Source organism: Tursiops truncatus, chromosome 12, assembly GCF_011762595.2.
Source record: "Tursiops truncatus isolate mTurTru1 chromosome 12, mTurTru1.mat.Y, whole genome shotgun sequence".
Classification (NCBI taxonomy): domain Eukaryota; kingdom Metazoa; phylum Chordata; class Mammalia; order Artiodactyla; family Delphinidae; genus Tursiops; species Tursiops truncatus.
In genome coordinates, this window is record NC_047045.1 from 32,620,993 (window position 1) to 32,636,727 (window position 15,735).

A 15,735-nucleotide genomic window follows, 5' to 3' on the forward strand; every position below is an offset into this window, starting at 1 on the left:
ATGATTGAATTCAGAAAGGTGACAGTCCCCCAAATCAATATTTTTAAAAAGTCTTTCTGTATATAAACAATAACTTGTTAGAAAATAAAAGGGAAGAAAATAGCACATTTATAAAAGCAGTCAAAAACAGAAAAAACAAGAAATAGGTAGCACCTACATGAAGAAAGCATTATTATACTGCTGAAGGACATTCAAGAAATGAAATGAAATGCTTTGCTTTTGAGATGGGAAAACTTGGTTTGGTGAAAATACCAATTCTCACTAACTTAATCTGTAAATCAATGCACTAACTCAACTAAAAGATAAACGTTATTTCTTGGAAGTGATACTGAAGTTCATCCTTAAAAGTAAACCTGTAGGGCTTCCCTGGTGGCGCAGTGGTTGAGAGTCCGCCTGCCGATGCAGGAGACACGGGTTCGTGCCCTGGTCCAGGAAGATCCCACATGCCGCAGAGCGGCTGGGCCTGTGAGCCATGGCGGCTGAGCCTGCGCGTCCGGAGCCTGCGCTCCGCAACGGGAGAGGCCACAACAGTGAGAGGCCTGCGTACCGCAAAAAAAAAAAAAAAAAAAAAAAAGGGCTGGAGGAAATCATGATGAAGTGAGTGTGATCTTTATAAGTAAGACAAAGCCCAAATACTGTAAATAACCTGAAAAAAATCTCATTATGGTAAAAATATTCATAAATTAATAAAAATAAAAATCAAAGATTAAGTAGGAAAAATGTTTGTAACACATAGAACAGTACATGCAATTTACAGAGAAAGAAATTCAAATGGCAAATATGAAAAATGCTCAGCTTCACTCATAAAGAAATGCCAGTCAAAATAATAATGAAGTACCATTTTTTTGCCTATTAATCTGTCATAATCTCAAAAACTCTAACGCTGTTCAGTGCTGGCAAAGTTAGGTGGGAGGAAGTTACTGTTCCAGGAAATGTAAGTTGGAACAATCTCTTCAGTGGGCAATTCAGGACCACTCATTCACCAAAATTTTAAATGCATGTACCGTGTTGATAAATAAATTCCACTGCCAGGAATTTTCCCAGTGGACATCACTGCAACTGCCAAGAGTGTGAGCAAGGATGTTTACTGCAGCACTGTTTACAATACTACATAATTAGAAACAACAAAAGTATCCATCGAGACAGACTGGGCAAATGAATTAAGATAATGTCCACGCTGGGGCACACTACGCAGTTGTTAGAAGAATGAATTAGATCTTTCAGTGTTGATCTGGAAAGATTTCCATGATGTATTACTAAGTGAAAAAAGTATGAGACATAAAAGTGTGCCTAACACAATCCAATTTTTTCATACTGAAACTCACATGCAGACACACACAATGGCAGTTTGTATAAAACCTTCCCTTGAAAGAAACATAAATGGAAGAAGGTTTTTAATAGGAGTTTTATTTGGAGAAATCAATGGAGAAAGATGGTTAAGACCATGAGTTACGGAGCTAAACTTATTATAAGATGCCTGCTGCTTCCTCAAGTATCAGAACAGTAGTTGTTTTCCACCTGTTTTTTCAGCGTGAGCTATACCTGGAGTCTGGGCTTTGCTGGCCTCTGCAGGACTGAAGGGGTATAATTCACCCTGTTCACACTGTCTGAACAGAGCATCGGATTCTCTGAGAAAGCCATCTGAGATCCAATACTATACTCACTGGATAAAGTATCTCTATACATGGAAATTCAGCACAAAAGAACACCAGCTGTGAAAGGTAAAGGGAGTCAGGTGTGCAGCAGAAGAATTGTGTAAACTTGTTTTCCTCAGTCTTTATATTTCCACTTGTCACAAGTGAACTTCCCATACATGGCTTTATTGTCAGTAAAATTAGAATAGAATGGACAACTGCTAAGAATCCATTAGCACACAGAGGATACTAAATTTTTTTCCGCTAGTGAAAGCATGCCCCAAGCTTCCTTCCATGACTTTACATATCTTTTTCCTACCTATGACACAGAAAATCAGTATGAGTACTTTTTAAAATGAATAAGGTTAAAATAAAATGTAACCACCTGCCAAAGTTGACTTCCAAACTAACACAAATACATGATTAAAGAACGAAGACTGACAGCAAGTAACTGAAGATATTAAAAGGAAACAAATTAGTTTTTTGTCCTCCATAAGACAAAAAAATATACAGAAGTAACACAAGACCTTCAGCTCAGTTACAAACCCTGCATGAAAGAACAATAAGAAATGGCATAAATAATTTAGTGACCTTTGTAAGCCTTCTGAGGTAATTTATTTTGATAAGGTCCGCTTTAATGTGGATTATTTCAAATCCATTAGGAAGAAATAACTTAACAGTCATTATAAAAACTAAAATTTAACCAGAAGGAGGCAAATAGTTTCTCCCAAATGATACCATTCTTTTTTCACAATTACTAGTGAGTATGTATGCCTTATCAATATCGGAAAAAATATTATAGAGTCCTCATCTTTGGTATGTGCAATTTTTATCATTCAATAAAGTTATAAAGTTAATCAGTGGACCTGCTTACATTGTTAGGAGCATAAACCAATACCTGGCTTATCTTTTGACAAGGGAGTTTAGAGATCTAAGGAGTATCATCTTTCCCCATCCTTTCTCTTTCTCTCTTTCAAAGCTCTTATTCCACTTTAAACCCTTATCACCGAGACATCTGAAATCGCTCCTCTAGCGTCCACACCAAGAGAGCCAAGAATGGCAATGCTCTCGTCTTCCACGAGTCTTTCAGAAGGAAACACATCATACCTCCCACCCTGTTCTCAGGATAAGGCCTATTAGCCATCTGTTCACACGATCAACAAAATCTAGCTATGATCAGAACTTCTGAGGATCATGTTAAAATTTTAGTGTCTTAGTTCCAGATACTCTGATTCTGACAGCTGGCATGGAAACAGGTAATGGGGAACCAATGCCCTATTATACTATTGTTCCCATAATACTTGGTATTTCTTCACTCTTGAGTCGGTTCCCTACTTCCTCTACTATTTCTCCACCTTAGGGTATGAAATTCTTCACTCTATTCTCTGGAATTGCCACTCAGTAATAAGCAAACTAAATCAACCTCATCTCCCACCCTGCCTTAACTGAAACTTGACTCTTTTCCATGGACTTTTGTTTTCCATGCATATCTTTCAAGTGGTGGGGGATGATCTCTCTCTTCCCTCTCACCATTTCCAGGTCAGCCTGTACTAACTTTTTACAAAAACCTCTGTTCCTTTAAGGTTCAGTATATCTGCTATGTCATCTGTTACCCTACCTTATCCAATGAAGACTCCATACGTATGGCTCCTAGTCTTTCTGTCTATCCCATTTCCTATCATGATCCTCGGTGACAGTATTTTCAATGTGGACATCTAAAACCCTCGCTCTTCAATTCCTTGACACCCTCATTTCCACTGACATCTCCTCTGTCTCATCTTAGCCATACCAACAATTGTATTCTAGGCCTGTCATCAACCCACAACTGTACTACTTCCAAAACCAAAATCGCTAGTGCAAACACCTCAATTTCTGACCAAAGATTCCTATATGTCAAGCATGCCCAACTAATTTTTTCTAAGCTCTTTCTTTATCGTTAATGATACTTCCAGATCACAGTTCCTCTACTTTCTTAATATTCATCAGCAGCACGCCCTCTCCATCCCTGCCCCAGTCTTTATTCTGGTTCTTTCTCCAGTGCAGATAACACAGTCCAAGATTTTAATCACATTCCTGCCCATTTCTTAAACTCATCTGCCCTTTTGCCATGTAAGACTGGCAGAATGTCAAACTCAGATGACCCAAGGTAGCTAATGCTTAAGAAAAATTACATACAAGGGCAACTAGAGACCAGTCTAAATCCATGATCACAATCTCAACAAGCCCTTAACATTGGATGGCAATTCTGTGATGTCTCTATGGTCAGTTTGTTGTCGCATGTCTCACAATGTCTACATTATGCATTGACTGGCTCTCCACAAACTTCTCACCACCTGGTTATCCTTGACTCTTAGAGAATGACCTTAACAACTACTTCCCAAGGAAAATACAATACGTCACAGGAAGCTTCCTTATCTTCCTGCCATACACCTAAAACCTATTTGCATCAGAACCCATGTTTCTAATTTTCTCTTCTGTTTTAACAGCAGTGCCCTAACTCCTATCTAAGGAAAATCTCTACTTCTTCTTTGGATCCCATGCCTCTTGAAAATTCTCAGGACTCTTATAGGTTATCTGTGGTCTCTTTCCTTTCCTATATGAATAATCAATCAATTTCAATCCTTTTTCACTCTCTCTTGAATAGTTTCCACAGAATATAAGCATATCACTTCCACCTTGAAAAGAAAAATAGTATGTCTACCTTTCTGAGTACTATTTCATATTTTCTAGATACTATCCATTTTCCTTTTGTATATAAATTAAGTTCTCAAAACTGATGTTTACACTTTAATCTACATTCATCAGCCACCTTAATCTAGTTTTTGCTCTCCACTCTGGGAGTGAAAAGGCCCTGAATAAGGTCACCAATATCCTCCATGTGGCTAAGTACAGTGTATTTTGCAGCCCTCACATTACTTGACCACTCCCTGCAGCAGTCAGTATAGATGATCTCTTTCTTTTCTTTGAAACGCTCTTTTCCTTGGCCTCTATGACATTTGCTCCGGGGTATACTCCAGTGCTTGGAGGCTCCTCTGCTGGCTCATTCTCCTCTAATCATTAAATAGCAGAATTCCTCAAGACTTGGTCTTAGGCTCTTTTACGACTCATATCCACTCCTATGGTTTTCCCACTCCAAAACAGACTGAGCTTCTGATACATTAGACTTACATATCCATCCAGATGCTTACTCTACATCTCTAAGTATCCCAGGCAGCTCATCTCAGCACGTCCAAATGGAATTCATGATCTGTACCCTTCCCTCCAAAGTAATCCTTCTCTACTACTTTTTCCTCATAAATGACCCAACTAACCACTCAACAATTTTAAGCCAGACATCTTTTAGAAGCCAGAAAACTTCCAGATCTCTCTTCCTCAACCCTTCATACCCCATTAACTACCAAGTCAATCAATTCTATTTCCTAAATATGCCCCAATGAATCCACATCTCTAACTGGTATTCCCATTCTCTCCTGCCCTGCCTGTGTGTAGTGATCTTTCTTAAAAGCACAACTCTGTTAGGAAAATTACTTGTTTTGTGTGCTCAAATTGTCATTTTATTTTTATATTATTAGTTGAGGGGAATATAGCTAATGACATGCCACTCCCTTCCTCAAACTTCTCTAATCATAACCCATTTCTTTTAAGATAAATTACCTAATCTGTAACATGATAAACAGGGCCCTCACAATCTGGTCCTTGCCTACAACATTAGACTCATGCTATAAGCATGGCATCTACCACTCTCCATCATTTTCCGCGTTTCTTAGTCACTCTGATTTTATCCACATCCTTCAATGTGCTATTGCTTTTCTGGTGTCAGAGACTTTTCCTAGAACATTCTTCTGCTGTCCTTTGTTTTGTGTACATATCTTACCTTAAATGTCACTGTGTTAGCTAAGCGTCCTCCCAATTTTACTTTCTTTTAGCACTTAATCCCTCTTTATTATTTAATACAACGTAATTAAAATCAATTATTTAATTAGTTGTTAATCTTTCTGTTCAGCCAGAACATAAGCTCCATAAAAATAAATGGGCGGCTACGTTTTTTCTTCCAAAATATATTTCCATTCCCAATTAACGCAAAGAATGTTAATCAGCATGCAAGTCCACCTCCTTCAATGAGGCCTTCTTGTATTGCATGAGCTAGAAGGTAAAATCTGTACTTCCCAGATCTCTTGTAGTCAGGGTACTGGATACAAAAATCCATTCTGCTTATTAAATGCACTCATGCAAGATCTAGGCAATGGAAGTGAAGAGGAAACCATTCTCTGCTGTTTTCTTTTGCTGGCAAGCAAAATCTTGGAGAAATGAGGCTTAAAAGTTATAATGGATGTACTATATATTCAAAATTTGGTTTTCCAGCATGTTCATGAATGATGACAGGTATCTAGTAGCAGGTGTAGCTTCTACATGCTGGGCCACCACCATGGTATGGCTGCTGGTTCTTAACCTCAACAGTTCCAGTGGTAGTTGCCTGACTTCTACAACTCCAACCTTATCAACATTCTAGGAATTACCTAACCTCTTTTCACAAAATTATTTTCTATTTAAAATATAGAACAATGGTTTGTTTCCTTTAATGAATCCTGATTGATACAACACAATTTTCTCAATCCACTTTAAACAGGTTGACCGCAGAGTTTATCTATCTTGATACCTATTGATCTACCATAGTGACTGGTAGGTAGCTTACACTCAGTAAGTATTCACTGAGTGACTACCACTAAAAACAGTTTGAGGTTCATGTGTATATAGTCAATTCACAATGACACAGACTAGCCTAATTCCCATAACCAATTTCCATATGTCATTCTAGCTGTGCAAATTATGTACTTTAACTGGGGAGAAAGAAGTACTGTGGCCCCTGTTCCATGTTATAATCCTTGAAAGATGGTCTTGGTTCCCATATGGGCTACCCTGGTATTAACTACAACCCAATTATACAGACACAAGTTAGCATTCTAGAGAGAGCACCCTAATCAGTAGAAGAGAAATTGCATCTAAAATTGTATTCTTCATACCCGTTTTGCCATTTTAAAATAAATGCTGAAATAAAAAATTTTTAAAAAATCACTGTGAAGTGTGATTTTGATCTTTAAATTTTATCAATACAAATCTCTGTACCACTAGGGATTAGAAATCTTTACATATAAAATCTGTATGTTTTTAAACTGGTTTTCCTACTAAAGTATTTTCAAATGAGAGAGCAACAATATTCTAACATACACACTTTTCCAAAACAGCAAGCTTCTTTAACAAGATGTATAAACTTGTTTTAAGAAATTTATTGTATGTTTCTAAAATACATCTTAAAGCACAGGAACAAAAATTGCTGCAATCAAGGCTACTTAAATAAAGATAAAATTCCAATGCTACTTTCTGTGTTTCTTAAAAAGGGTCTCACTAAAGAAGCTCCTTGACATGGGTCATGGTAATAAGTTTTTGAAAATCACACCTAAAGCACAAGCAACAAAATAAAAAATAAACAAGTGGGACTACATCAAACTAAAAAGCTTTCACCCAGCAAAAGAAACTGACAAAGTAAAAAGACAGCCTATAGAATGGGAAAAAAATATTTGCAAACCATATATCTGATAAGGGGTTAATAATCAAAGTATATAAAGAACTCATTAAATTCAATAGCAAATAACCAAATAATCTAATTAAAAATGGGCAAAGGGCCTAAAGAGACATTTTTCCAAAGAAGATGGCCATGGCCAACAGGCACATAAAAAGAAGCTCAACAACACTAGTCAGTCTTTGGGGAAATGCAAATTAAAAGCACAATGACATATCATCTCACACTCGTCAGAAGGTCAGAATGGCTATCATCAAAAAGAGAAGAGATAACAAATGCCAGTGAAGATGTGGAGAAAAGGGAACTCTTGTGAACTCACTGTTGGTGGGAATGTAAATTGGCACAGTCACTATGAAAAACAGTATGGAGGTTCATCAAAAAATTAAAAATAGAACTACCATATGATCCAGCAATTCCACTTCTGGGAAGATATCCAAAGGAAACAAAAACAGTTGGAAAGATATCTAAACCCCGATGTTCATAGCAGCATTATTTACAATAGCCAAGACATGGAAACGACCTAAGTATCCAGCAATGAATGAATGAATAACAAATGTGTGATACAAACACATACACACACACACACACACACACACACACACAAACACACACAGTGGATTATTATTCAGCCATCCATAAAAAAATGAGGAAATCCTACCATTTGCTACAATACACATAGGCCTTCAAGGTTTGCCTGGGTTCAAAATCTTTATTCTAAAGAGCCTATTTCCTTTTGAAAATGAAAAAAATCCAATTAAACACTCAAATCTATGTTTTATTAATTTTCTTTCATTTTACTTAAAAAAATTAATATACTTATAACATTCTTTCTATGTGGTTACAAACAGACAGTAGAATTAATATATTAGCCTCCTAAAGGAAAGGAGGTTGACATGCCTGAGGAAAGAATAAACTCTGAGACAAGTTTACGCTTATCTAAAGTAAAAAAACAAGAGAAAGGGGGCTCTTACGTACTTGCTACTCTCTTTAGCTAACAGATATCATCTATTCCAGGAAGAGGAAATTCTAATTTTATTTGGTTATACTGACACTGGAAAGCTGCTAAACCAGAAATAATTAAAGCGATCAATATTAAGTATCAGATTACTTACATCAAAGCCAAATTCCTATAATTTAGGCAAAGGCTAAAGCTAACCTATGAAAGCAGGCGATGGTTGGTAGATCTAGATAATAATAAAAAGTCATAAAATGATACTTTAAGGTAGCTTGAGGGTACATATTATTACTCGATTTTTCCTAGTGTTCTGATTTAAGATATTCCTAATCACTACATTCATGAGGCTTGCTGCATGATAGACTGTATCTACCTATACGGAAAACTTTTAATATCACTAATATATGTAAGAAATCGAACAACATCAGTGCCTATTAATCAGAGAAATACCGTACAGGGTGGGTGGGAATATCCATCCTAGTACTAGAATATTTAAAGCCTGTAAAAAGTTTTGTCCCTAAAGGAAATAATTTATTTGACTGAGATGGAGAATGAAACAGAATCTGAAGATTCTAATTGGAATAATTCATTCGACTTAAAGTTAAAATTATAATTAAAAACAATGGAGACTTCCCTGGTGGTCTGGTGGTAAAGAATCCGCCTTCCAATGCAGGGAACGCAGGTTCGATCCCTGGTTGGAGAACAACGATCCCACATGCCACAGGGCAACTAAGCCCACACGTCATAACTACTGAGCTCGTGTGTCTCAACTAGAGCCCGTGTGCCGCAAACTACAGAGCCCATGCGCTCTGGAACACGGGTGCCACAACTACAGAGCCCACCTGCCCTGGAGCCTGCCTGCCACAACTAGAGAGAAGCCCGCATGCCACAACGAAAGATCCCGCATGCCTCAATAAAGATCTTGCGTGGCGCAACTAAGACCTGATGCAGCCAAAAATAAAATAAATAAATAATAAATAAATCTTAAACAAACAAATAGTGGCTTAATAATGAAAATGTCTGTATCCCTAATGATATATTTCTATGTATAAATGCAAGCTGCTACTGTTCCCTAAGGTATGTTCTATCTTACAGAAAACAGTGGTTTCTTAAGAGAGTTTCTTTGTGGGAGAAGGCAAAAAGTAATATGCAAAGTAAACTTCTAGAAGGAGATTTCCAGAATATGATATGTAATGTTTTATCACTCTTCAGCTAGTTTCCAAAATAATTTCATATATCATTTCATTTGTTTCTCATAGTAAACTACTAGAATAGGTGTTATTTACCCCATTATTACTCCATTTGATAGAAGAAAAAGTACCTTTAAGAAATGTTTAGGTGTTTAAGGCCACAGGGCTTCTAGAGGTGAAGTCACAGCCAGAGCTTTTTGCTAATGTGTCCTCTTACTTTGGGCCTCATTTGTAATTCCTCAGACACTCCCTTCCCCAGGGAGAACTGCAAGCTCCATCTCTGTAGCTTAATCTACTCTTGGGGTATTTCACCTTCTTTTCCCTATTTTCCTGTTTCAGTGGACAATTTGGAAATATAGTTGCTTTTCCAGCTGGGAGTAAATTTGATATCAAAGATAGGAATGGTATGAGGGGTCATGAAGTGTAACCGTTACTTACTGGAAAGAAATGACTCATCTTCAGCTGTGGCTAAGGCACAGACACAGCCTCATTATGTATGCACACTGCCCTCCCCTACACCCGCCCCCCACACACAGGGAAAAAGAATCCTTAATGGAGTTTTATTTATTATTTATACAAATAAAGTTACAGTGTGTTGAATAAAACTGTGAAGAAATGCTTTTAAAAACCATACTTGCTGAGTCAGGAATTGAGACGGTTACTTTAAACACTTAGGGATAAAGGATCACCGTGGCACGGTAGGGATTTAGTTGTATTTCCATTAACAGGAGTCAGGAGGCTAAATTTCTATGTAATACCATAGCAAACTTACCTTCTAATTTTATTTTAATGTTCTGAGTACTTAATTTCCTATTTTTCAAAAATATCAGAAGAAATATCTCCTGCCATCATCGTAATAGCATCCTTAGAATTGCTAGTAAGTTAATACCATTCAAGTTTAAAAGGCACTTCAAGTAATAGGAACAAACATTCAACTTTAGATTTAGAAGAATAATCTAAAATTCTGGAGCTTCGAGAAAACATCCAGAAAGATTACCTTATCTTTTGTTATAAATAATTTTCACTGTGGAGAGGCCAACTGTTTTGAATCTCTCTTTCGGAGAAATGAGGGATATAGATGAGCTGAAGAAATGTTCTTCCATTTTATTAAAGGAAAAAAAAAAGATTCAAAGCTCTAAAGGCTTTAGAAAGTCACAGGTTGGATATGTTGTTTGCTTTTTTTTTTTTTTTTTTTTGCGGTACGGTGGCCTCTCCCGTTGCGGAGCACAGGCTCCGGAAGCGCAGGCTCAGCGGCCATGGCTCACGGGCCCAGCCGCTCTGCGGCAAGTGGGATCTTCCCGGACCGGGGCATGAACCCATGTCCCACTGCATCGGCAGGTGGACTCTCAACCACTGCGCCACCAGGGAAGCCCTGTTGTTTGCTTTTGAACAAACAGTATGCACTGTAGTGAAAAGGGTAGACTTTGGAGTCAGTCTGGTTCAAATCATAGCTCCACTTATTACATGGGAGTCTGGGAAAATTATTCTCTTTTCTCAGTTTCCTTATCTGTAAAATGGGGATAAGAATCTTCAAAGGGCAGAATAGTGGTAGAGATCAAATGAGAAAACTAAAGAAAGAACATATCTTAATAATGTCTGCCTCCAAGAAACAAAGGCAAAAAAAAAAAAAAAAGTAATTTTGGGGTACCTACCATCAGCCAAATGCTATACTAAAGAGCATAATGGTGAATAGGACAGCGTTCCTTGAAAACATGTACTTATTAATAATGTCTGTGGAATCCATTCTTGTTAGAAAAAACCCAATAATAACAGGTGGGTCAGGATAAAAATCAAGTATAATGAAAATATCAAAAAAAGAAAGGTATAATAAAATGACTAGGGACTTTCCAGTCTCCACGTTTTTTTCAGCATAGTGATCTGTCATTATACGTTTGGTGACATGGTTTTAAATAAATATCATTTGAAAATGCCTCTACATAAATTATTTCTATATGCTTTAGAGTATTTCATGCTATATTTGAATTACTTATACACAAATGCCATATCAAGAGATAATAATAGTACAAACCTACATCACAGGTTGTTGTGAACATTGAATGAGTTATAGAAGGCAATGAAAACAATGCCTGGCCCAAGTAAACGCTGATAAATATTGAATATTATTATTATAACAATGAAACAATAAACCTTCATGATTTAGAATAGCAATAACTCTCAGAACTGAGAGGTATAAAATAACCAGAAATCCACAAGGTGGCTCTCAAGGCTTGGCTTTTAAACACAATAGAGCTGCTTTGTATTTCCAAAGAAATGAAACAAGACCTTTCATAATTCACCATTATGAATGCTGACCTGACTTTTCAAAGACTCTCATAAATTCATAATTAATAAATAACTGGAAGAATACAAAACTGCATAATAGGTGGTATGTAATAGAAAACTTTATAAAGCAAAAAAAAGAAACAAATGAATAAACCTTGTAGCTACACTGAAAGAGAATCTGACATTCAAAACAACTTGCATCAGATTATCATAGTCAGAATTTAAAATATCAATATAAAATGGTGAAATTTACAGCACAATCTGAATAACTGAATACATTGTACTAAGATGGTAAATGTGAAGGCTCAGAGCACAATGCCTGGCAGCTGTTCAGCAAATCTCAGTTAAATCTTAAGTTATGCATATAAAATATTCTGAAGATACTACCATTTTATGTCTATAGTTTTTTTATTTAAAAATTTATTTTTATAGCTTTAAATCAGGGCAAAATTTTCTGCAAAGGGACAGAGTACTTTAGGCTTTGTGAGCCATATAATCCCGGCAGCAAGTACTCAATTCTTCCCTTGTGTGTAAAGAAGCAGCCACAGAAGACAAAGGAAGGGCTCTGACTGTTTTCTAATAAAACTAATTACAAAAACAGGTTGCCCCCTTTGGCCCTCGGGCTGTAGTTTGCCCACTCTTGATCTAAATCATTACTTGATACAATTAAATAAAACCTTTTATAAATACTAGAATACTATCGATACTCAAATTACCTAGAGATGTGCCTCTCAAACTGTAATGTGCATAAATCATCTGGGGATCAAGTAGAAATGCAGATTATGATGTGGTAAGTCTCAGGTGAGGCCTGAGGTTCTGCATTTCTAATGAGGACCCAGACTTTTTAGGTCCTTTGAGCGTATAGTGAGTGGCAAGGCAGCTGTTCTGAACCTTTTTGGTCTCAGACTTTCACTCTCAAAAAGAGCTTCTGTTTATGTAAATTACATCTGTCCATGTTAACCTTAGAAATAAAAAAAAATTATTATATCTTTAAAAGAACAATAATCCATTAGATGTTAATGTATTTTATAAAATGTAACTATTTTATGCTTTAACTATGGGACTAAACACTACAATTATAATCATATAGAAAAAAGTGATAATTGGACACAACATGTATTCGGATCCTTTGAAAGTCAAGAAAAAAGTCAAAATTATAACATGATAAATCTGTAAAATTAACTTATTGGAAACTGGAAACCATGGATCTTTCATATATAAAATATCTTATATATCTGGTACATTATGTGCTTTAGTTCTTGTATTGTGTTGCCATTTGTTCCCTACCTGCTTTTCTGCATGTCCATATTCAGGTCCTTGAGTAGGTAAAAAGTAGGAAATCTGGCCATTATTCTTGGCTCTTTCTATTAGAGACATAGCTGTTCTTACAGTGGCATTTCGAGCATGTACAAACACCATCACCTAAAATAAAGGAAAGCAGTTTATTTAATACTCAAATTCATTAAAAGATGGCTTAATACTAGTCTGGAAATCACCCTATATAAATAACTATTAATTTTTCAAAATAAACCCCCAGTTTATGAATACTTCAACATTTGCTTATTTTAGAACAAAGTATATATAGGGTAAAGGCAAGTTAAGTAAAATTCAATAACATAGCTTTATTATTAGCCTATAATTGGCAGAAGTCAGAATGAAATTAATGGATTATATAAAATGTGGAACTTAATTTGTGCATTTCTCTTCTGAAGACATGATTCATTAGCACAGTCATATCTTATGAGGACAGAGTATAAAAATATACTAGAGCCTTATTTCTCCACAGTCAATGAAATTGCCAGTATCATAAAGATGTTTAAAGAAACTGGAAACAATAAAGACCACTCTTCCTTGGACAAAGTCATGTCTAAGAACAACCATTTAGAATAGAGTTTAGGGGACTGCTGGAGATGAAAAAGCTTCTAGAGAGGTACTTGGAATTTTCTGTTGTGGCAGACCTTCCTGTGGAATTATTCACAAAGTGACTGTGGAAATCTGAATTAGGGGGAAGGTGAGTGTCTGGATGCTCTGTCAAGAAGAAGTGGAAAAAAAGTCCTTCCAGGGACAGTAGTCAGGAAGAATGTGAAGGCAAATGAAGAGAATAAAATCAGGAAGTGACTAGCAGTCTGCATTTGCTGCCTGTCAGGGCCTGCCTTCTCTCCTCTGTGATGTTTCTTCTTTGGCTTCCACCTCCCTGTCCCCTCCCTCCATAGCTCAGCCCCAGCCTTCCCAAAGAGCCATGACTAATTCCTAATTCTTGCCTGTCTTCCCAGTGTCTCTCCATGTTCTTCTGTCAATTGTTTTCCCAGAAGCTGCAACTTTGGTGTTATTTGCAGGCTACACACTTAGAAGGACACGCAACATTGTTTTTAGTCAGGGAATTAATAGGTTCATGAGAGTTGACCTGAGTAAGACAAGATCATTTTGAGGACCAACAAAAGTGAAAAAGGGAAGGAGGCCTGGGCTTTGACCAGAAAGGAGACAGAATGACAAAGATCTAGAGCACATGCTGTATAATTAACTCATAGTAATCTTATAATTAGCCCATAGTAAACTTGTCAAAGGGAATGTTCCACATATAGGATCTGATAAAATTCATAGTAGAGTAAAACCTCAGATAACCATCATTCAAGAAACTGGAATACTTAACTAATATTCTTTTAGAGCGTATTCAAAGTAAAGGAGAGAAAATAATCTGGAGAAAAGCAGAAGTTCCTCAATGAAAATCTCCCAAAGTGCTTAGAGAAAGTAAAACAAGCCCTGCAAGTCATCTGGAGAAATTTAACGTAAGTTAATCACAGCCTTCAAGGACATAAAGCTTGAGACTTCACGCTTTATCGGAGCTCTAACTTATTTTCTGATACCAATGTGATTTGAAAAGAAATATGATCAAAAGAATATTTCTAGAGTACACTACTAAAATTTATTTCAGAGAGTTTCGTGGATACTTAGAACATTTTTTGTTTTCCTTATTTTCAACCCCCCACCCCTGCCAAAAACCAAATCTGCTTTTCACAGGCTCTCTAGCTTTCTGGCGAATCATCTTTACCTCACAGGATGTCAAGAGACTGCCATTTAAGTTCACTGTGATATTTTCATAATTCCTGACATCAGCTATTTAATACTAAGTTATATGGAAGATTCTATTAACCATAATGCCTTGCTGAAGCTTCCTCAATTCAGAATCTGTCAAATTCTACCATCCTGTCTTTCTACAAGGTAGGGACATTTCAACTACGAGTTTCTTTTTAAAGGGGAAGGCAGATTATTTTCTTTTATATAAAAATAAATTTGATCACACACAAAACCTCATTTACCCCCAACATTAAATTTTAAGAAAAATCTCAATTAAAATGAAGTTATTTATTATTTTATTAATTTATCCATTCATTCAAACGTTTCTGAGCATGCAGTCACTACCAAGCCCTGAGAAAACTGCTGTGAAAAACAGAGAGACAAGGTCCCTGCCCTCATGGAGATGGGAATCTTGTATGATGGATTAAATAAGCACAAAATAATTTTTACTTAAAATATATTTACTGGACATGTGTGTGTGTAAAATACTGTTAGAAGGAGAGATATGAAATGGATAAGACATGGTCCCTTCTTCTATACAATTTAAGGAGGGAGATAAAACTAGACATAATTTAGGGAGCTGATCCAAAAGACGGATGGAGTGCGGATAACACAGGAATGCCAAACATGGAGACAGCTGGTCTCCTTCACTCATCCATGCCATGACATTTACACATACCTCCTGCATGCCAAACAGTGGCCAAAGCACTGGGGATACCATGATGAATATGTTCCAAGGCACCAAATTGGAACTCTACTGTTACGGCAAGAGAGAATCACTAGGGATCAGCCCTAGCTGGCTGGAGAAGCAGGATGCAGTCTGCATGGAGGAGGCTACGTACACTAGTCTAGAGTATTTATCCTTGGTAATTTTAGTGTGTTAGCTTGAAGAAGTATGTTTTCGTTCAAAGTTTCTTACACTGAGGCCCAGGGACCACTTCATCAGAACTACTGCTGGGGCCTGTTGAAATAGATTTCTGAGCCCTCCCCTAAAACCAACTGAGTAAAAATATCTGGCAG

General features: G+C 36.7%; 1 protein-coding gene across 3 annotated transcripts in view; it reads right to left on the minus strand.

Annotated features, from left to right (window-relative positions):
* ASCC3 (activating signal cointegrator 1 complex subunit 3) overlaps window positions 1–15,735 on the minus strand; it is a 332,868-nt gene that overhangs the window by 146,693 nt on the left and 170,440 nt on the right. For all 3 annotated transcript variants that reach the window (XM_019929490.3, XM_019929491.3, XM_019929493.3), the window contains exon 14: window positions 12,928–13,062. In XM_019929490.3, the coding sequence (XP_019785049.1) occupies window positions 12,928–13,062 (135 nt within the window). The remainder of the gene's footprint in view (window positions 1–12,927; window positions 13,063–15,735) is intronic.